A 24,874-nucleotide genomic window follows, 5' to 3' on the forward strand; every position below is an offset into this window, starting at 1 on the left:
CTCCAGTCAAAGTAGGCAGGGGGTGGCAACCCTTGTTGAGGGCAGCAAGAACCTCTGAGGTTAGGGAATAAACCCCACCAACTCCCAACAGTCATCTCCCGCAGTAGACTAGACCTATCAAATTGCCCTTAAACCTCAGAATCTCGACATTTGCGGTTAGTGATGTGCCCAGATTTAATTGACACATCGGTTTTTTCTGTGCCCAGTGGTAGGTTCAGCCAGAAGTGATCCCTGCTGGGTGTTGTATGAGTTATTATAATAATCTTGTGTAAGTGTATGTTATAAATAACAATAATAAAGTGTTATGGTAATGACTTTAGTTTGTGTAGATAGTCTACAAATAAAGCTATTTGTTATAAATAGATTTATTGTCTGGAAAACCAATGTTCTGTTGAAACAATTGTTAACCCTAGTTTGTCTGAAACTTCAACATTCATTTAGCTTCAGAATAATCACGATAATTCATTGTTTGCAATTCATAATTATTTATATTCACAGTGTAATGTATTTCCATAAATAGTATTTACTAATCTGATATTCTGTAGGCTTAGGGCTACTTCAAAACTTTACCAATAAAGTGGTATAATATTTTGTAGTAAATCATGAACCATAATTATAATTTATCATGCTTCATAGTGATTCATAAATTATAAATAACTTTTATAAAAACTACCGCATTTGCCAATAAAATATTTTGTAGACTACTTCAAAATTTTATCAAAATGTAGGTCTTAGACTTGGAATCAGATATCAGTTGGGATATTATATTTTATGGCACATGTGCAACATTATCTCATGAGATTTATGAGATAATGATTGATTTCCTAAAATGGTATGGAAATAATAACATTTTATTAATTATAATATTAGAAATAAACAATCTTAAAATGTTTTCATATTGAGTAAACACTTATAAGGGATATTTTTATATAAAAAATGGATTGTGAAACGGTTTGCATTAACTCTTTATATGTATTTTTTAAACTCAATATCAATGAATATTAAATGTACTCCTTCATAACTTACGGTCTAACATAATATTAGACCTAAAAATATTATTATAATTTATTTTTATGTTACAAGTTAGATGTATTTTCAAGCAAGATTTATTGAATTATCGGGGTTACTAAAGTTACTTTTTGAAGTATTACATTTATTGCATTTTTTCTAGCCAAAGTGTTGTAGATAGAAAATAAGTATTGAAAAATACTATAAAATAAAGAGTAAGAACACATTTTAGATTAATTTTTAAAGATTGTAACATTTTATAGCAACATTTTTTGTCTATACAAATTTTTTTCCATGTTTTGGAGTGGAAAAATAATATTTCCTGACAGTGTACTCTTTTTTACTTGAATGAAAGCCTACAACAAGAAAGCAGCTGCCTCATCTTGGGGATATTTGTTAATTATAATTGGCTTTCTCTTGGGAATCAGCTTCAAATATGTAACTAAAATGTTATATTTACCATATTTTATGTCATAAATCGTAAATTACTTGATGCCATACACTTTAGAAATAGCCATGAGAGTTTCACTATGGCCATTCTTCTTAATAATTTCCCATTTTCCAGGAACAGTTATCATTTAATGCCTACGTTTATTGGTGTCATTTGTGCTCACCATTGTAGAACATTTTATTTTGCCTGTATTTAGTTTAGATGGACTAGATTTGAAGTAGTTACAAACAGGTATAAATAAAACATACAATAAATATTCATTATTTTAAAAATATAAAATGTTTTTAATAACAAAAAATACGATATCCTATATCTACTAATTAAAGCTAGATTTGAGATAGAGCATATTATGAATAAAAAATTAATTTTATAATAAATTGTTGCCCAAGGCCATATACTTAAGTTTAGCACATGACACTTGATCCAATTAGTAATCTTATTTCTTTAATTAACTCGTAATTAATATTACAACTAATTTAATACAGTACTTACTTTTTTAAAGGAAATAGTAATTTGTATATCACATAATTTTAAGAGTATTTGTTTTTACAAAATATTAGAGTATACAATTCCTTCTCTGTATTTCAGGAGTTACAGCAAACACATGCAATTAATTATATAATTATAAAGGCTACACAAATAAACTAAATTTGTACTAATTTTAAAATAGCTTAAATGTTTCAAGAAGTAAAATATACATGCAATTGAACACAATTCTCATTCTAAACCAACAAATGAAGTTAAAAGAGATCAAGTATATAAAACATAAAAAAATGTTGTAAAACACGGTTTAAATATTGAAAAATATTTTTATTGATGCATATTATTTATTATAGGTAGAGTAATATTAATTACTTCTTGCTTTTAGTAACACAAGCAAAACACTGGTTTGTAAAAATTAACTTTTTAAATTAAAATATACATTTTGAAATTATAAAGTTTTATTGCATAAAAGGGCAGTGAAAAATTTGTGAGTATTTTACACTTGAATATTATAACAAATTTGTATTTCAATGATTCTAATAAATTATTATTTTGAATAGGCCTTACTTCTTTCTTTAACAGGGTATAATTTAATATATTAAATTCAGCCTTTGTGGAATTTAGCATCTCTAACATCCACCCTACCATCTCAAACAATTTCATCCATCTTACCATCACAATTAAAAATAAGAGATCTACTTGGGTTTATTATTCTCTTTGAAGTCAATATTGTGTCAAATATACCACAAATTGTAAAAAATGTGACTGATATGTCTGTAGCTACAATTATTACGTATTGATGAGCGAGTGATAAAATTATTGTTACAGTTTATTATTCTTATATTGTAGAGTTGTTTTTTTTTAAGATTTATCACTTTTCATAATAATTCACAAGCAGTACAGTTATAATTGATTATTTGTTTCATATAAATAATAAGGATGTTTAAATCAATAATTATAAATAGACGTGTAACAAAAATATAGTCTCATCATAAGTTTAAAAGATTGAAGGAAGATATTATGTACAATAAAATTGACCCTGTAAACAGTCAAATTACAAACTAAAAAGAAGTCTTCATGGAATATCAATAGTGTCACAGTCAGAAGATTTGAATAACATGTGCTTCCCTAAAGAGTGAAGTAAATGCAACAAAATGAGCAAAAGTATGGCATCGGAAAGTTTACAAGTCATCGTCTCCGATCCCCTCGAAAGCATCGTTCTCCACCAGAGGTTGGGTTTTATTTTTCAGACTGACAGCAGACAGTTTTTCCGACAGCTTTTTCATTGAAAGAGTAGGTTCACTGTTTTTGGTAGGAGAATTCGCATGACCATTCTGAAAAAGAGTAAAATAACTAATGAAAAACTGTTTAAAGTTTTTAAACTCATTGTTACTTTCAATGATTATTATACAAGGCGTTAACTTTATTAAGGAAAATATCAAAAGTGCCAAGAATATAAAAAGCTTTAAAATTACTTATTCTATATATATATATATATATATAAAACAGTCTTCCATAAGAAAACAACCTTGACCGCCCATATTAGAAAATCAATCAGGTAAAAATTTAACAAAGTGTAAAAGACAATGCAGATAGTGCTAATGGCAATGAATTGGTGACTAAGTTGAAAGAATCATTCTAAAATGGATTTTAGTTCAGAGACGAGCCAATACAAATTCTTTATACACATTTATTTTGAAATTATGACGGTGTATCAAATATAAACAATACCGATTAAAAAAAAATATTAACACTTTATTTGACTAAACTTACAAATATACATTTTCTCCCACCCTCGAAATACATTTTCCCTACTGGATTGGAAGCTTTTTTATTCAATCATTGTCAAAACTCCTTGGATGTTCTCTTAGCCATTAGAGCACTTCTTAAATGGGCCCAACAAGATGAAAGGGCAAGGTGACAAGTCTACCCTATAGAGTGGATGTTCCAGAGTTTCCAAACCTAATGCAAGCAATTTTTGTCTCATGGCATTAGCTGCATGTGGCCTGGGTGTTGTTGTGCAGAAGAATGGCACTTGATATATTGTAGCATCCAGTACTTCACAATAATATTGTGCACTGATCATGGAGAAAATCAATATGAAAAGTATTTTGCCGATAAAAACAATTGATGTAGTTATTTTTCCACCAGATAACCGCGTCTTTGCTTTCACCACTGTTCTCTAGCCACTCATCTCCACTCCATACTCCCATTTTTTTACTCACAGTGTGTGATGGTGCAGCCAAGTTTCATTACAGGCAACAATGACATTCAAACAGGCCTCACCTTCTTGCTGGAACCAATTGAAGAGCTGCTGCTCTTTTGCTAAACCTTCAATCGATATCACATGTGAGCCTCCAATAACAGATATGAAACCGATCTAGCGCTATTGATTGAGTTCTCAACAATTTCAATGAGAGTTATGTACCGATTTTCTTCAATAAGTTTTGGACTACCTTAATGTGATGCTGATCTTGGTTACACTCGTCTTTGAGCAAAGATCATAGCTCTCGTTCTCAACATTTACACGTCCTTCAGAAAACTCTTTGTGCTAAGCAAACACCCAGGTTCTTGAGAGGGTATTGTCCTCGATCTATGGCCATAATCGTCGCAAAATTTCAGTTAGGGTCACCCCTTCTTCATTAGGACAAAAACATTGATCATAATCTGCTGCTCTGCAATGACAGGCACTTCTTGTTCCTGTTTTGATAGTAAAGGGTTCTGATAGAGTTATGGTAAGTCCTCACTCCCCGTAACAGTACTGGCTACCTGTGCATCAATCGATTATAGGTCAATGAATCCTTCGGAATTTTTTAGATTACCAGTCCAGTTTATATTTTATACACCCTCATATTTACTTGTCTTTTTTTCCTTGTATCATTTTAAATTTGTATCATATATAATTCAATTGTCGTAATCTGCTAAAAACTATCATTTGTATTTTCTCTATGTATTTGGTTGTCTTCTATCCACCAATCCCCTATGACATTTTAAAATTTCGTGCAACACAACTTACTTGCCAAAGATTGGTAATTTAAGTGGCAACACTTACAGTAATAATGTCTAGCCAGGTGAGAGTCTGGTGACTCCTGCTTCCACTACTAACACTAGATGTGGCACTGAACGGGTTTTACAACATGAGTTTAAATGAAAATACACTTCAAGGGTTCATCTGTCTGTGCGATAATTCCTAATAGAAAGATCCTACATACTTGGGACTTGGCACATGAGTTCCTTTTGGTACAAGGAAGAATGCTATTTGATTTTGGGGTCAGGAGGTCAAAGGCAGTCCGTCTGACTGTCTGTCTGCCTGTATTATAGCTCATGATAGAGAGATAGATTTGAAACTTAGGATATAGGTTTCTTATGGTCCCTACAGTTTTTGTTGTAAAAAAGTAAAAGTTCAGCACAACTGTCTGTATGCTACTTCTTTCATTAATTTCTATCTGATCCTCTGTTTTATTGGTTTATTTTTTATTTTCAACCCATAAATTTAATATACCTTATTATGATAACTTCCCTGAGGGCAGAAAAAGTAGAAAATGAGTATTTCATCACTCCATGAGGAGGAGTTATAGAGCAATGTTGTAAAAGGGCTCAAGGAAATATGGCTGAAGATATGGACATGTATCTTTCACAGTACGGTATGTATATAAACTATGAATTTATGAAAAGCCATATTTTTTAATGACATAAAACTTAAGGAAAAACAGTTTTGAACAAAATATACATGAACAATTTTGTTGATCTTGAGTTTAGCTTCCTCTTAGTAGAGCGACTGGAATCTGACGCTATCACAGACTTACCTCCTGAAATCTGGAGGATGATGCACTAAGAGGAAGGTGAACTGGAGCTAAACTCATTAAGTCAACCCTTCCCATCATAGCAACGTTACGTATAGAAAACCCGGTTGCTCCACTGTGTTGAAAACATCATAGTGTATTCAATTTGTCCCCCCGATGAGGCAATGAGAATGCCTCTTTACCTAGATTAGACTATATTTTGTAGTCTAGGTATCTCTGATGTTGAAACAATGTAAAGAGTGTTTGACCTTCTTCAGCTGCAAATTTTTTTGGATCTCTTCAGATGAACATGACTCCAGATTCCAGGAGTCGAGTCTGTGATTCTAAATGCTGCACTAAGACAACGGTGAACTGGAGCTGAACCCACCATTCGCATTGAATAAACCCTTCACATCATAGCCCACAGCTATGTTATGTGAAGGTAATTTATAATTTTAACAAATCTATTTATTCCCATGTTGTGTTTTATACTAAATACATACCTTCAGCTGTTTTCCATGGGCCAGATTTCAAGATAGCCATACAACTTAAAATGTCTATTATTATCCTTGGAACTATAAAAAACATACTGTTTTCAGGGAACATATCTTAAAGGGTTGTGACTGAAGTATTAAACATTATCTAACTGATAATATAAAACCACATTCAATGCTATAAAGATTTAGCCAATCCTAACTTCTGTTTATATCATATTACTTAACCACTTAATATAAACATCAGTAAAGAACTTACAGTAGAACCGGTCAAACAGTCGAAGGAGCTGGACTGGCTGACTGTGATCTGGTGATTGCTCCCGTCTCGCTTCATGTAGTTGTAGCACCCATTCTTCACTGAGTCACTTGGCTGAAATAGTACATCATAGTGTTACCAAAGGCTTCTTTTTTGTGCTCTTCAAGTATCTTTCTCAAAGGAGAACACACTAAAGTCTCAGGAACGGTAGTACACTAGGTGAAACTTGCATGATGTGCATTTCTCTAAGTAGTTAACTAATTTCGAGTTCTATGCAGTTAGTGGCGTCACCTGGAAAGTTTGTGGCTGGCCACGATAAATATGTTTCTGAAACTAGCATTACTTTATCCTTGTTTTCGTGGAGTAACAAAATTGTTTACCTCTTCTGCATCAAAAAGTACTTTGTAATATAACCAAACTCATTCATTAAAAAGTTTCTTATTATTAGTTTAATATAATCCACTAAATATCTCTAACCTCAACATTTGTCTAACTGTCAAAACTATGTACATATTTACTAGATGTTACACTCCCCAGGTAACAACTAGTCCACCTTATTTATTAGGCCACATGTTTGAAATTACTTTTCTAAATTAACCATACATTGGTGTGCCCATTTTAGATAGTTTGCAGCCCTTTACAGTATAAAATAATAAAGATGAATGAACTATATTATTATATGTATCATTTTTTCAGTAACAAATGCTCTTTGATGAGTAGTACTTATCACTAAGATATTTTTCTGAAAGATTTATTTTTTTATGTTAAAAATGGAAAACAGCATAAAGTTTTTGAGAAACATTCTAACTTTGGACACTTATAAGAAGTAAAAAAAGATTTGTAATAAAATCCAAAATAGCACAATTTTAGATGGATGAAAAAGATTATGATGTACCTGGTCATTTTTTCTTACGATTACAATTCTTAAGAAGCCAAGTATTGTTGGAATGATTTATGTAATTATAACATCAGCCACATTATCTTTCCGCTTACATGTGCAAGTGTAAGATTATCCCTCACCTTGAGATGCTTACTGTTCCTAAACAGATTATTTAAGAGTGTTAAAGTAATGTAACACAGGAAGCATAGTCAGTGTTAATTTTTTTTTTTTTTTTTTAAAAAAAAAAGGAGAGACTGATCCCCTTTTAAACCTTATTCTGTCCATCCTCATGGGCCACTGGACTGTGCGAGGATCTTATCAAACAGAATAAGGGGGAGAGTCGATACAGTACGAGGTTGATGGTACTGATAAAAAGTGCAACGGTCACAGACAGGATTTGAACCTGCGCTATCTCCAACTCAGATCCAAAGTCCAACGACTTAGACCGCTCGGCCATCGCACTCTCTGGCCTAATGTAACATATTTAGTAATTCATTTAATATATAGCTTATCAAGTTTAAGATCATCCCTCACAGGTTATAACCTTGTGATGCTTACTGTCCCGTAACAGATTATTTAAGAGTTTTAAATTAATCTAACACAAGAAGCTTACTCAGCGTTAATGTAACATATTCAGTAATACATTTAATATATAGTTTATCGAGCATAAGATCATCCCTCACAGGTTATAACCTTGGGATGCTTACTGTTCCTTAACAAATTATTTAAGAGTGTTAAAGTAATCTAACACAGGAAGCTATTTTTTTGTTGTTGTTCTCTTAAGACAAGAAGCTTATAAATTGCACTTAGTCCTGTAAGAACCTTTGCGCTGCTTCCTGAGTGATAGGATATTCAGGATGGGTAAGGTTAGGGAGTAGGGGCCGCCTCCTATCGAGATCCATGAGGAAGAATTAGGGCACTACATCTTAAAGTCATCCCGGAAGAAGGGGAGGCCAGCTCTGAACCAGCCTCTCCAGTCAAAGCAGGCAGGGGGTGGCACACCCTTGTTGAGGTTAACAAGAACCTCTGAGGTAAGGGAACAAACCCCACCAACTCCCACAGTCATCTTCCACAGTAGACTAGACCTATCGAATTGCCCATGAACCCCAGAATCTCAACATTTGCGGTTAGTGATGTGCCGCTACTGGACATCCATAAGGTTGCCCAGATTGAAGTGGCACATCAGTTTTTGCTGTGCCCAGTGGTGGGTTCAACAGGTAGGTATAAACCAGCCAGAAGTGATCCCTGCTGGGTACACAGGAAGCTTACTCAGCGTTTAGTTAATAATACATTTAATATATAGTACCTTGGGATGCGTACTGTTCCTAAACAGGTGATAAAGTAATTTAATACACAAAGCTTACTCAGCGTTAATGTAACATAGTAATACATTTAATATATAGTATACAGGGTGATTCGGTTAGTGTTAACGGCACTTTCTGAGCTGATTGTACTATAAAAAATAAAGAAAAAAGTTCATATAAACATGGGTCCGGAAATGCTTCCTTACTGGGTTATGGCCAATTGAAGATTTCACCAAAAATTGTGTGCAGGAGGTCAAATGATGATTTGCCGCGTGTTTATGAAGAGATATTTATAGGTGAATGCAACTTTTTCTAACGGATTTTTAGATGAGAAATTGAATAAAGTTCATCTCATAGCTGTATCTCATTTAGTTTTTTTGTTATACTACAAAAAACAGAAATAAAATAATTTTGAAAACACTTTTTTAAGGTTTAACGAAACTAATACTTCGCTGTTAATAGCCGTGTGGCACATAATTTTATTCAGAATTAAATTTTCTGCAAGTTTCTTTGTAAAAATGTGGGTCTTCAATGCCTATTTAACAAAATAATTGTCCGTTAAACCTTAAAAAAGTGTTTTCAAAATTATTTTATTTCTGTTTTTTGTAGTATAACAAAAAAACTAAATGAGATACAGCTATGAGATGAACTTTTATTCAATTTCTCATCTAAAAATCCGTTAGAAAAAGTTGCATTCACCTATAAATATCTCTTCATAAACACGCGGCAAATCATCATTTGACCTCCTGCACACAATTTTTGGTGAAATCTTCAATTGGCCATAACCCAGTAAGGAAGCATTTCCGGACCCATGTTTATATGAACTTTTTTCTTTATTTTTTATAGTACAATCAGCTCAGAAAGTGCCGTTAACACTAACCGAATCACCCTGTATAAATCAATACATTTAATATAAAGTATATAAATCTTTAAAGTTAAATTTATAACTGTTATTTTTTGAATGTACAGAAATTTTTGCTTGAGTTGACTTAAGTAAACTATTTACTTCAAATTTTAAATAATCTACACATATTTATAATTTGAATATCATATAAAAAATGTATAATGTATGAGAAATAACGGAGTAATACGGATTCATTTAATAATTTGGGGATTTTCACCTACTAAACCAACAGACAGAAATCACACTTGGACTCACCTGTTTGATCTTCGCACCCACTTTCTTCAGCAGCAGCTCATCAACCATTGCCTGCAGACACACAGACATTAGGATCGCCTGATCACTGAAGATGCTGATCCACTGCAGCCTGTCCCTGGCCATCAGGTACTCGAAGGACAGCTCCAGGCTCGGCTCACCCTTGTGTCTCTCACCTTCCGTCTGATCTCCTGTGTCCTGGCCAACACGAGAAACAATGACACGGTAAGTTCATGTTGTAAACACATTTTTGTTTTGAAACGGTCCTGACAAAATTATAATTCCGTTCATGTTAATGGTAGATATTCAGAGGTTTTTATCTGTATTTAAATCAAAATATCGTCTAGACTTACCAAAAATATATGCAATACAATTTAAGTACGATGCTTAGTTGAAAAATTGAGGTATTTACAAAATTGGATGGAAGGTATAGTTGGAACAATTGATTTATTAATAAAGAAAACTCAATGTATGGTTGACAATGTACAGGATTCACATGAACTTGGATTTGATTCAAACATGGAGAATTCCAAATCAGCGTACTAACAATAATGCAATAATGAATGTATATTCGAGTATGTTATAAATAAAAACTTTTATGTTAATAGTTGAAGACCATTAAATTAACCCTCAGAGTGTCAGTTGGTGATACAGTGTATGAGGTGTACAGCATGCATACTGTACAATTAGCATCTGAATTTTGTTTAAGTAATTCTATTTTAATATTGTAGAACTTCAAAAATATTTTACTTCCAACCAATCAAGTAGATTTGTACAATCAAACAATACTAATAAGTAAATATATAATAATATATAACATAAACATGAGATGGCCAACCTTTATACTATATTTATCAGTACTTTACGAATAGTAAGGCACAAACTCAATTACTTTCTGGTGGTTGAATAATATTTTTGGATTAGAGTAGTTCAACTGGTTTTTAGTTGGGCAAATTAAAAAAAAATCACACCCCTTTTATATTTTCTGCAGACAGAAAAATTCTTTCTGTTCCTTTACATGTGATCTTTAAATTTAATTGATGAAATGTTGAACAGTGATTACTGACTGTGTTTGAATGCATCTGGTGTGATTGAATAATAAGCGAGTGAAATCAGTTCTATGAAATTCAACTGGTATAATGGAATAAATCTACTTTTATTAAACAGAATATTTACATAAGGGGCCATTTTTTAGTGTTTTGTAGTTTTTAAGCTCTGTGGTTTTAATGAAAATTTATTAAGTTAAAGTATAAGTTGTTATAGTGTAGTGATTTAATTTTAAAAAAGTACAGTATTTTACTAGTGAAAAAAATTCCATAAGTTTATGTCTTTAACAAATCTTTTCAGTGATTATTTACAATTAAAAGTGTACTTACATTCAGGCTCCTGTAACATATGTTTGTCTGAGCACATATATTGAACTTGCTGAGAGTAGATGTTTTGTATAGAGCAACTGTTATTAAGCGTTATTCCTTTTGAGAACTGTTTACTCACTATAAATAAATTAAATAAGTACAATTGAATAAATAAAATAGAAAACTACTTTTATTCAGCTTTTTTTAAATAACTGGTTATTTCTGCCAACATCAAGCTAAAACTTGCCAAAACAGCTGATTGCCAATGTTATTCAGTTAGTGATTTAATCCATTTGACAACTATCACTCTGACTCATCTGGCCATTAAGACTGGTGACAAACAATTAAAACCCTATATGACATTGACTTTGAACATATAAACAGGTTCATTCTTTAAACTACTATTCTGACAAGATTATCACAGTTACATTTTTACTAATTGACATTTTACTGATTAACTTTGCTTTGTACATATATTTTATAAATTTGTAATTTGTATATAATATTCCTGTCTATATATTTAGTTTATAATTTTATTGTTTGTAACTTGGCACAAATTAAACACTGGGTAAAGTATATATTAAAAAAAAACGTGGGGGGATATAGAGATACAAAGCAAAATTAGCTAATGCAAAATAGGTGACTTGGGGCGTGTACAGAAACTCTTTACGTCAAGGATTGTTGTCACAATGCTCCAAAATAAGAATTTATAAAACAATCATTCAACCAGTCCTAATGTGATGGAAGTTGAAACATGGACATTAACGAAGAAAAATGAAGGGGCCGGTTGATTGTTTTTGAGAATAAAGTTCTCCGAAAAATATTTGGACCAATATGTTGATGAAGGGGTGTGAGTGAATAAGAAAAAATAGAGAATTACGCAACGTATTACCCAAGATCTTGATATTGTGGCTTTGGTGAAGGCAAAGAGAATTAGCTGGCTAGGACATGTACATCGGAGACAGGAGGGCACAAGGTTTATAAAAGAGGTCTACCAGGCCGTGGTGGGGGTACCCCAGGCAGGAAGGCGCCCTTTGGGTAGGCCAAAGATAAGATGGTGTGATCAAGTGGGTCGAAGATGTGGACCGGTGTGGAGGGTCTGTGGATCTGGCGGGGAAGACAGGGTGGCGTGGAAGGAAGAGGCTCCATTAGACGATGGCAAAGAATCGACTGAGATTTGTTACTCCCCGGCAGTAAGATAAAGTAGCTAAAGTATATATTAATTGACTTTAACTGTGAAATTTAACTTCTACAATGGCTACTCCAATGAGAAATATGTCTAAAACTGATATTAAAAATCAATGACTTAGTATTTGCAAAGTGAAAGGTTTCCCCCATTGGCCTGCAAAAGTAACTGGCCATTGATGATGAAAACTTACAAAAAATATAACCAAGTATGAAATTACCTTTTTTCAACAAATGAAACTGTGATTTCGTTATATAAAACTGATATTGTTAATTATGACGAATGTAAAATGAAATATACTCTCGACTCTGTAGCAAGAAAAAACTATTAAAGAAAGTTACAAACTATAAACTGGCTCTGTCTCAGATAGAAAAAATTGGAGGATAAAACACAAAGTGTCAATCGTCCTCGTCTCTACTTCATCAGAAAACCCCCTCAAATAAACTAAAAAAAGAATGTTCCAGGAATTAATAAAAAACAACCCCCCCCCCCCCCCCCCCCCCCCCCCCCCCCCCCCCCCCCCCCCCCCCCCCCCCCCCCCCCCCCCCTCCCCCCCCCCCCTCCCCCCCCCCCCCCCCCCCCCCCCCCCTCTTCAAGTGCCTCATTACTCTATCAAAAACCCATTAAATAAAACTCCAAATACTGAATCAAGGTGCAGACAGAGACTAATACAAGTTAATTTTGATGTGGACAAAAGTAAAAAAACCTCAAAGTACAAAGAGCATCAATACGAATGAGAAAAGTTCTATTAGTCTCTCTTTATTAGAAAATAAGTGGGGTAACTGATGATACTATCCAGTTGTATTATGATACGCGACCATCCTTAATCACAAAGTCGGATAAAACAATCTTACTTATGAATACTGGTAGTAACCCATGCTAACAAATGCCTTCAAGACTATGACCTTTTTACTTGAGCCTTTACAATTATTTAATAAAAAAACTATGTTATCTTCCCAATTCATGACTTGAAGCAAGATGTGCAAGGACAATTATCCAGAGAAACACACGCAATGCTCATACAAAAACAGAAAGGATCTCATTGGAGGATCTTCTTTAATCTTATCTAGTTAAAAACGCAAAACTTAATCACAACACCAATTATATTAAAACAAGCAACAATATAAAAATAAAGCTGCATGGGAAATAATTAAAAAGCAAGAGTAAAAGTACACCCCCATAGGCTTCAAACTGATATTACTTCAGAAGATTTTAGTAATTTTTTTTTTATTGACTCAATAAAAAAAATTAAAGTGAAAAACCGGGTACAGTTATTAATAGTAGTTTAAATTCATTAAAAAAGCTAATTGTATTAATCCAGCATTTTTATCATTTAAAAATCAATCAAGCCATGTGACTACAATTGATGCAGAATTAAAGACTAAAAAATTCAGATAGTAATGACATCTACAATATATCTAATAATTGTTAAAGAGATTGATTTATACTTTTGTTGAGCCACTACCAGCTTTGCTTCAATATGTGTATGAGTCAGGGTATTTTTTCCGGAGCAACTGAGGGTGTCCAGAATTTGTCCAGGTCTTTAAAAAAAGGTCCCCTATAATGATCCAAGGTAGCTACCCGCCCAATTTCGGTCATCCCAGTCTTGTCTAAAATTACTAGAACTACTGGTCTATGACCAAATAAGTGACTATTTAGAAGAAAAAAAAAATTTTAAGTCCATCACAATTTGGGTTTCAGAAGAGGTACGTTAAATCCACTATTGATGTCATTGACAAACTAATACGAAATAATACTGTCAACTTTTGAAAAAATAAGGGCCTTTGCTCAGGCCACTTTATGTGACCTGAGTAAGGCCTTTGATTGTGTAGAACACAGTACTCTTTTAGCCAAATTAAAGCATTATGGGAATTCATGGAAGTGCCTCTTGATTTTATAAAATTCATACCTCATCAATAGAACACAAAAAGTATATATCAAAGGAAATTGGTCACAGGAAGTCAAATAGAGTACGGTGTCCCTCAGGGATCTGTACTTGGACGTTTACTTTATTTATCCTTTATATAAATGATATAACATTGGCTGTTGATGCTTCGATACGCTCCTCTACGCTGTTGACACAACTGTTTTTTTCAATAGTAGTAATAACCTGAATGAAACTAAAGAAATTAACCGACACCACAATAAACGAGGCATTCAATATGGTTTAAAGAAAACGGTTTTTTAATGAATGAAACTAAAACTCAAAATATATTTGTTTACTTTAAAATCATTTCCTGAAAATAGTTTTTAATTTTGAATCAAGTAGTGTAATCAAAATTTTAGGAATTCATATTGATAATAATCTTTCATGGGGACCTCACACCCTTGATTTTTCTGTCTACTAAAATTATCTAGAATTATTTTTTTATTGAGACGTCTATCTTGCTGCATAAGTGGAAAATTATGTTCGGACTGCAATATTTTGGCCCCCCCCCCCCCCCATATACTTTCAGTCAATTTTGAGATACGGATTAATACTGTGTGGGGTAAATAGTGCTAGAGTTTTTCAGGAAATTCTGGTGCTTCAAAAGAAAGCTATTAGGAAAAAAAAAATTGTTGGGTAAAGCTGAATATCTTGATCATTGTAAAACCTGTTTTCATTAACCAAGGAATACTTACAATAGTTAATTTATATTTGTAGGTTGTTTGACTTATCTGTTTACAATTTAAATAATAAGGACTTAATAAACCATACACAAACACATAATTATTAACACACGAAAACAAAAATAACAATTTTAATTGAATATTGTCGACTGAGCAAATCTTTGAATAGTCATGTTATAATTGGCCTTTGTGGGGGAATAGGTGTATAAACAAATTAAAACATTTGATAGAAAAAATACCCTCTCTTAAAAATGTATAAAAATAAACTTTATGAATGGCTGTTAAAAAACCCTTTATATAATATTGATGAGTTTTTTTTCTATTAACAAAATAGACTTTTAATGATTGTTTTAAGATAAACTCATGATATAACTAGTATAATTTTCACTAGAACAATTAATGTCTTATATTGTTTATATAGTTATATATATAATATTTTATGTATTATACTTATTAACATATTATTTAGAGACAATGCTATTTAGTCTGTAGCTGAATTAGACTTTGTCAATGCAATGTAAACATGTTTTTACGACAAATAAACGAATTTATTATTATTATTATTATTATTATTACAAGAGTTGAAAACTACAGAATCCACACTGATCTATCACATAATGACGCAACAACAAGGGGCAATTAACAAAGAATTAGAAACGGATTTTCTACAAGCACTTTACTAAACACACTCAAATTTCAATCCAAAATATACAAAATAAAGACAAATTTAGTAGCGTATACACACACACACACACACACACACACACACAACATGCACTTATACTTTTTAGAAAAAAAAAACCATAGAAACAAAAAGTGTGTTGTTTTTGAGCACTGAAAAGTTCTAAAAAACTGGCAAATTCAAAACAGTTTCTTCACAGATGAGCTTTAACCCTTCAACGCGTTTTGCCGTACTAGGTAAGTCATGACACTTTTTACTTGAGATCGCGTTTTGCCGTACTGAGTACGTCATGGAGTAGTCGGTTATTTTTGTAGCTGTAACAGACGACTATCGAATGTTTTCAATGAAAAATGTATACCAATCGAAAGGAGAAGATTCAAACTTTCGATTAATTGAGTCGATATCTCGAAAAATCGATCTTTAGAAAAAATATCTGAGAAATCAGCTGCATTCAAGACGACGTCATTGCCGTGCAGCGATCGTTTGTCAGCTTACGTTTGTTGTTGTTTACAGTCATTGTTAGTGTGATGGTTATGTTCAACTGACATATTTTTGTGTGTTTTACGTTCCTTTGTTTAGTTATTATTATTAGTTTTACAAGCTAACTATATTGTTTTGAAGAAGGAAATCCCGTTTTGACAGGAACAATTTGTTGTGTTTTATAAACATGAGTTGGGGATGGTTTGTAGGTTAGCTAGCTTTTAGGGAAATTAACCTAAAGTAGGTTAATTTTGTTTAATTTGGCTAATTTTAAACACTAACAACATAGAAGTATAATAAAATAATTATAAACTTGGGTAATTTGCTTATATTATTTATAAAACACAAAATCTCTAAAAAAACCGCCAGAAAAATCAACGCAGGAGGGAGTATGACCATGAAAAAAAAAATAACGCGTTGAAGGGTTAAGACAGAAAAAAATAAAGTCGGGATCTGGATAAATTAATAATGTTATTTTTCTAGTTTATTGCTCTATACATAGAGAAGATTTTCTAACTTCCTGCAGACCATCCTAATGTGGTATATTAAATAAAAAGCGATACTGAAAATTGATACATTTTCTTAGATTACTGTACACAATTTTTTGACAGTGTATTATAATTTTTTAATGATATATTTTTTGTAAAACAATAAAATGTTTTGTTTTGAAATCTAATTTGGGTACACTCGGAATATAGACAGAAAAACGAGTTAAGAAATAAAAGGAAGAATGCTTCATTGTATGATGAATATTTTTCAACTCACATTGTGCGTTGTGATGCGCCAACAACGCATGCGTGTGACCTTGAAGGAGCCCTCACGTATGTCCCCGCCGGCCAGTGTCACTCGAAGATTGAGCTCCTTGAACCCTGCGCTGACTACACACCGAGTGTCTGGTACTGGATAGTCACAGGTGCATGTTTTAAACTGTGTGTATCCGTAATACTTGAGTGTTCGTGCTACCTCCAAGTACTGGAAATAATACATTTACAATGAATCCAGCAACTAAAACTATCAACTAAACTAAAATAAACTATCTAGATATTATACAATCCACTAAATGATAGGAATTATAGCAAAATGCAGTTCTTTTAACAGATTTACACAACTACTAAACTGACAGGAATTTCAGAAGAAATATGTGAAAATAACTTACATGACTATTACATAAACTTTGTGTTCAAAATTAAATACATTTGTTAATAGTATTTTCCAAATTTAAAATCTGATGTATATATTCTTTGGAAAGATTTTACGTTACTGTTTGAAAACAAAGAAACTTCAGTTAATTCATATAGAGAACATTACATTTCACGATTTTTTAGTAAACATATCTATTCTGAGGTAATCTTGAAACAAATATACAAAGTTGTTATGGACTCATTTTTTGAATATGTTTTCCTAACTCTTTTAGTGTAATGCACAAAATTTTAAGTGCTTTCAGTTTAACTTCGTATCTTAGTAAACACAAGTTATTTGGTCTGGTAATGAAGAAACACCCATGGTACATGTTCGGAAGAGATAAACATGAAAATATTCTATAGGGAGAGAAACAGGTAAAGACTAATAAGCAATGTAAATAACAACTATGTCTAACAGGCTGCTGTCAAGGCCATGGGATTTTTTAATTTTTAATTTTTTAACACAGTGAATTTTCCAACATCTTTCCTTTACTGTACGACAAATATTGCAAATTACAGTACCTCTTTCTTGGCCCCTCTTGCCTGCAGTGATGCCAGCTGCGCTTGGGTCTCTTGGTTGCACAATATCCAGCCACGCTCCAAGTCCGACACAGTCTGCAGATACATAAGGTTCAGTGCAACTCTGTCCCCGGCCAGCTCATCATCGTACGCTGGGTCCCAATAACTGTACACCAGAAACATTAGCAGATCGTAATAAAAGTTTGCTAAGTGCTTTTAAATCCACACAAAAAAGTTCATGTTCCCTAACTCCATTAAGGAACTATAATTTCAGATTTTTTAAGGTTTCTGAGGACAAAGGATAAAAGGCAAAGTTAAAAGCAGGAAGTATTTTCATAGATTATTAATGAAGGAAGGAACTCTTCAATATGCGTCACCCCATGAAAGAAGAATAAAGGCATCTGATGATCTCTTTCAGCATGATTTGGTGTCATCTACACGTAGAGATTGGAACTGAAAGCACATTCAATTTAACCTACTTTCTGCCCATTTTGGGTCCAATTGCAAAAAGAGTTTGGTGGTGTTGGGATAACACATACAACAAAAAAGTTCAATTAGCTATTCTGAATCACTTAAAACTTAATGATCACTTAAAAAGTTGTGACATAGAATTTTTACACTCATTTTATTGTCATCCTTTGAGCAAAACATACGATTAAAAAAAAGAAGAATATTGCAAGTTGTGTGAAACTCAATCTAAGAACAGTTAAGACCAGTGGATTGTTACTTTCATTAATTTTTATTTGGCAGGATATTCTTTCTATACAAAAGAGATTGGTTATAAAACAAGGTCTAATAATAACGACTAAGAACTAAGAACTTCTCTAAATTTTTTATATTTATGTTGGTTGTAGAATAATAGTTTTTACTTCCAGTATATATTGCTTTGTATTTTTTATTCAATTTATTTGGATCAATTGGATTTGATATATTTTCTTGGCAACAATAAATAATTAGCAATGTACATTATTCATTTATAATTTAGTGTTAGGCTAGTATATAGTATAATGGATAGTACATCATGATATCATCCTTCAAAGTTCTGGTTACTCCTACTCAAGGAGGGTTAATCTAATTAATTTGATTTATTATTAACAAAGCTATACCTGTATTGAGAGTATGAACCACGAAATATCATCTTCACTTACATTTTACACGTGTCTATGTCACGTAATTCATTCAACTACCCTAAAAAACTACCTACTTATAAAAACTTTAACCCAAAGCTATCGTTTTTCAAAATCTTTATATAGAATTTATTAGTATTTCTTTTTATATTTGCATTTCATTCTGCCGTCATATTGAACTAAATCACAATATTTACCTTTTCCTTAATACAAGCCTATTGGAACCTTGGATGGATTTTTGTGATATGTATGGTGATTCAAAGTCTTGAAGTTTTCGAACAACTGAAACAAAAACAATTTGTATTAAAACAACCTAAAGATTGTTTTCTAATTTATTTAATTAATTCCTACACTACATTTTTTCATTTTTTATAAGCACTATGGTTAGGATTTTTTATATTTTATTGATTGAACATGTTTTTACTAAAAAAATGTGAACTACAAATCAAAACATTTTAAGCACTAAATTCAAGTATACCAGGCTGAAGCACAAAATCAAGCACTAAATGTAAATCTACATACCTTGTACTTGTTAACTATTTAACAATGTCTTGTTTACATTAATCAATTCTACTATACAGTATGAGTTATAAATCCAACTCAAATAATCACCAGTATGGCTGTTAAGTATTTTCTATAATTTCATTATCAAGTGAGAATTTATAAATGCCTTTAAAACTTCCTTAACCCTTTGAGGTCTCAATAAAAATTGCTTCGACTGTCCTCAGGTCGTATTTAATTTCTGTTAGTTTACAGTTCTTTGACAATACACAAATGCAAGTTTTAAATCCCTTTTTCTGCAACTTTTTTATTTTTTCTCTTTATATATCAATGTAAATAACCTAAAAAGAATGTTTACATTATTTTATAGTATTTTTTTATAACTTTAAGTAACATTTAAAAAATATAAAAAAGAAGTATATAAATATAAAAACATAATTTTTATTTTTTTATACATATGTAATAAACCAAAATGACATGAATACAGGTGAAAAGGCACTAGGATCTCATCAGATACATGTTATTCATTATATAATATTATATATAATACATTATATATATTATAATTTTGCCTTAGTCCAGCCCTAGGCCTACTTTGGGTAACATGTCTAGCTCTTCCTCTTAGTCTACTAGTTTGTAGCCTAGGCCTAACTCTATTGTTTGCATCTCATTGTCCTACTTCTATCACATTATCCACGAATTGATCAAATTCTTCCCCATCATTACCTAAAGTTTCCAATCTAAACACATCACTTTCGTCGTCTAGGTTACCGGCGACTAGGTTACCGTCATTTACCACAATGTTTTCAGAAGAATTTTCACTATGATTCAACTAACAATCACTATCACGGTCTTCTTCAATAATCTATTTTTCATTTTGGATACTAATTTCACTGAAAATACTATCACAATCATCTAATATTTCGTCATCGTCAGTAAAACTTGTACTTGGACCAGCCATATTTGTAAACATGGCGCAAGTGCAGACGTCAGTTGTATTGGTCTTCTATTTTCACTTCCAATGCCTCCTATATCGTGAATAAAGATCGACGTAGCATTCACGTAACCAAAATAGAAGTCCAAAGTACCGAATAACTCAAATACCGAACAGCAATAGGTTAAAAATGGACAAACAAGCAGTGACATTATCCGGTCGACCTATTGTCGACATGCGAGCGTTCAGCGAAACTGCCGCGGTCGACCTATAGTCGACGACCGACGACCGCAAAGGGTTAAAATGGTACCTCATTAATCGGGCATACTATTCACTTGATCAATATTTATTATTGAACTTTTAAACTAAGCTCACTAAGCTTTACGTAATAACTTAATTACTTTTTTGTACGTTTAGTTTAGTTTAAACTATTGATAACTCACATGTTTATATTTATAAAAATGTTATAACCTATGTAAATCTATGACAATAAATAAATAGACCACAGTAAGTTTATTAAGGTAGCTAAATGTTGAAATGTAAAAGTTTATATCAATGTTTACATAATGGTTAGAAGTAAGTTCAATGACATCTACAATGAAGTAACTTCTGCTATAAAGCTACAATTTTACTACTGGATATTAGTATTTTTGAATTTACATAGTGGAGTAAAAATAAAACTTGCATAAAAACTTTTTAATAATGAGTACTAAATACGAGATCCTCATTTCCCATTATTGACAACGTATACGGTGGATAAAGATGATAAAATGTTGCCATCAAACTATTTTACTAAATTAAGTTACACTAAAATGTCTCTAACTTATTGAATCCCGTTTTTTGCAAGGCGAAAGAGGAGAGATTGGTACTTAGCAAAAAGTATGTTTAATGTTCTATTTTAATTTAAAACAGCTGTTAATTATACTAACACCAATTTTTTTAAACAATAAAAAATCAGATTTTTAGCAAAGAGTACCCTTACAACTTGTAAATACCACATCGCTATTATTTACCAAAAACAAAAAAAACTATAAAAAACATAACTGTGCAGCTGTTTTGCACGTTTCATGAATAACAGCTGTCTATTCATGTACACAGATGCAGAGGTGTAGCAGAGATGCATCTCCCGTGAGCACAAAACAAAATACACCATATGAAAGAACAGTTTATTCTGAACAAAATTGTATCAAATACGTAAATCAATTTTTTTCTTCAATAAATTTAGAAAACACTAAAATGTGAATACGCGCCAGTGGGATGCAATAGGTTAATGATTGTCAGAGTAAATTTATTTTGAGAAAGACGAAGGAGTCACACAAATGTTGATTGGGAAACCTGACAACAGGCTAATTGTTTCTGACCCCCCTCACCCTATATTCAATTACCACAAAAAACCTGCAATTAGCTATGAAGGGTTCTTTATTGTTGATAAATCAGACTCCTTGAAGAAGTAATTGTTGAAAGTTAGTTTGACTGCACATGACATACTAGTTTTACATTTAATTGTATTTTATTTGGCTCCTCTCAAATAGTAACACAAGTACAAAATAAGTATATTGATTTTGAATCATATAATAAATCACTATTTACATTTTATGTCAAATTTTTAATATTCATATATTACAAATTAAGCTTATCACCCCTCCTTTCCACGTTGTTCATAAGAGCTGGTCAGTTTGATTCAGATAAGAGTGGTATCTCAACTGTCTAAAATCCTTTACTAAACACCATACCACCATGACCAATAATGAAGTCTAAACAAAGAATCCATAACCTGATCAGTTATACTTTGTACTTCACTGTTTGCTTAATATTTCAACATTTAACGTACCAATTTGTGTGGATATTCTACATAACTGGTTGGCAGGTAAAAACATGATGCAGCCCAGTTTTTGCCTTGATATAACGAGTAGCAGAGATAACCTTATTTTCTTAGTTTATTTCTTACCATAGGATCAATACATTATTATACATGCATAAATAATGAATAGTTCTATTATATGAAGTGTTTTTTTTTACTTTCTAGGATTTGTTATTTACAGATACACTAATAAACAATGATTTAATGATTGTAAACAATCAAATTTATCCCCACAAAAAATTTACAAACTTTCAAACTAAGTTAAAAAAAAACCTAGAAATGTGACAATTAGGCTATGTAGTGAAAATTGAAGTTTATTTCATTGTTTTATATAATATGAGTTTAAGAGTGTGTGTGTGTGCCTACGATAGTCCTTAGGGCAAAAGGTTGGTGAGTATAGACACATTTTCAAATATCCTGACTTTAACACAGTCGAAAGATCAAATTGCAGCAGAGGTGTTCAATCAAACAAGGCATTTGGACCTGGGATGCAGATGATTTTCTGAACGGAGGAACCTGTACTGAAGTGGTTGGCTACATGAATGATATAATTTTCTGAATGTGACTATATTTTATAAAATGGTATTATGATGGTATTAAATGCCGACTTATTTTGGATTTCTTCAGACGAACATGATTCCAGATTCCAGGAGTCAAGTTTCAGATACAGAGTCAGATACCAGATGCTGCTATAAGAGGAAGATGAACTGGAGCTAAACTCAACATTCAAATTGAATCGCCCCTTTCTACATTAGCTACGTTATGTTTAGAATATTTGGTTGCTTCGCCTTGCTTAGAGATTGTGTCAGAAACAGCAGAGTTCACTCAATATTGTGCACCTGATGAGACAATGAGACTGCCACTTCCATCTAGACTACACTATACAGGGTCATCGAAAAATAATGCCTAGATTTTAAATAACTGTCATAAAAAAAACTATTAAAGGTAATTTAAAGGTTGTAGTCTTAAAATGTGCGGAAAGAAATACATTTTTTTTTTCATACCTTAGTATGTTTCAATGTGAGCACCGTTCGTTGCCCTGCAGATATCAAGTCTGTAGTCAACTTCCTGCCACGTGCGTCCAATCATATCTGGCGTAACAGTTAAGATTGCGGAAGAAATTCGCTCCTGAAGATGGTCCAAATCCCGAATCTTTTCTGCGTAAACTTTTTTATGTACCCCCAGAAAGAAAAAGAAATCCAAAGGGGTAAGATCAGGACTTCTAGGAGGCCATGAAATGGGGGCTGCTCTACCAATCCAACCGTTTGGGAAGCGTGCGTTTAGTGCAGTGGTACTATGGTAGTGAGGTGGAGCCCCATCTTGCATAAAAATGATTCGCTGTCCAGTCTGTTGTTCGATATCGTCTAATTGAGGGAAAACACAAACAGTTCAAGCATGTCCAGGTAAACTAGGCCTGTAATGGTTTTTTCTACAAAAAAAGAAAGGTCCAATAACTTTGTCATGAAATAACGCGCACCACACATTGAGTTTGGGAGAATCACGCACATACTCGTGGATTTCGTTTGGCTGTTGCGATCCCCATACACAGCAATTGTGACGATTTACACATCCATTTATGTGAAACTTTTTGTTGCACGGTCAACATCGTACTGAGCGGCGGCGCGTCTGTGGTCGGCTGACCTTGACGATTGCGCAGCTTGTCTGCGCATCACAAAGACAGGAAAACACAATCAGACGAACTAAAAACAAAACTTGCGTTCACCAGTTATCGTCCAGTGAAAGAATTACTCATTTAACATAAGAAGGTTTTGATGTTATAATTTTATTAAATCTAGGCATTATTTTTCGATGACACTGTATTATTGTATTTTGTAGTGTAGGTGTCTCTGATGTGGAAAAAAGTAAAGGTTCCTTTTGAGCTTCTTCATCACAGACTCTTTTTGGTTCTGTTTAACCCTCCATCAGGCGCTTAAAATTAGAAACACCATCAGGCGCTCACGGAGGTTTCCTCCAGGTTAGCGAATAATGGATATCATAGTCGTTTAAACTGTTTTTATTTGTTTAAATATTCATACTGATTTAATTACAATGTCATATATTCATTTTTAGAAATTAAATAAAAATTACTCTCTTATGTAATGAATTTTCCAAATAAGAAATTCAAAATCTTAAAAAATGTTATTGTATAATAACAACATGATTAATTTTAAGATATAATGCAATTAATTGTAAAAATGTTTAACCTACTGTAATAATATATGGAAATTAACTTAGTTTTTAACTTCTTACAAAAACAACTTACTTCAATTCTTGAGATATTATACAATTGTAATGTCAATTATTACTCTGAAATCAAAATTTATTCTTTACTAAAGATTTTTTTACACACTACACAAAGTTTCAAAACATTTTCCTTCTGGTTCTTATAACGACAATGTTCACTCCATAAAGAGTACTGAAATGTTCCCTAGCACACTGGTACTGTACTGACAAGTCTCTCGTCTTCATTCTCATTTCACAAAATTCAAATAAAATATATCGTAAAACTTAAAAAAAAACCATCACAGGTCACACATTTAGGCGCACACAGATTATTACTCCATAAAAACTAAACACAATAAGGCGCTCACGGAGATTTTGTCCAAGAACTACAAACACACCAT

The 24,874-nt window shown here is 32.5% G+C and overlaps 1 protein-coding gene across 1 annotated transcript in view; it reads right to left on the reverse strand.

The window, feature by feature from the left end:
• Positions 1 to 2,904: 2,904 nt before the first annotated feature.
• LOC124363028 (sorting nexin-17) overlaps positions 2,905 to 24,874 on the reverse strand; it is a 33,265-nt gene continuing 11,295 nt past the window's right edge. The window contains exons 5-10 of the mRNA XM_046818087.1: positions 19,152 to 19,236; positions 17,831 to 17,993; positions 16,893 to 17,099; positions 9,818 to 10,012; positions 6,478 to 6,588; positions 2,905 to 3,276 (exon numbers count right to left, since the gene is read on the reverse strand). Coding sequence (XP_046674043.1) covers positions 3,124 to 3,276; positions 6,478 to 6,588; positions 9,818 to 10,012; positions 16,893 to 17,099; positions 17,831 to 17,993; positions 19,152 to 19,236 — 914 coding nt within the window. The 3' untranslated portion in view covers positions 2,905 to 3,123. The remainder of the gene's footprint in view (positions 3,277 to 6,477; positions 6,589 to 9,817; positions 10,013 to 16,892; positions 17,100 to 17,830; positions 17,994 to 19,151; positions 19,237 to 24,874) is intronic.

The sequence above is a fragment of the Homalodisca vitripennis genome, chromosome 5 (genome assembly GCF_021130785.1).
Source record: "Homalodisca vitripennis isolate AUS2020 chromosome 5, UT_GWSS_2.1, whole genome shotgun sequence".
NCBI classification, from domain to species: domain Eukaryota; kingdom Metazoa; phylum Arthropoda; class Insecta; order Hemiptera; family Cicadellidae; genus Homalodisca; species Homalodisca vitripennis.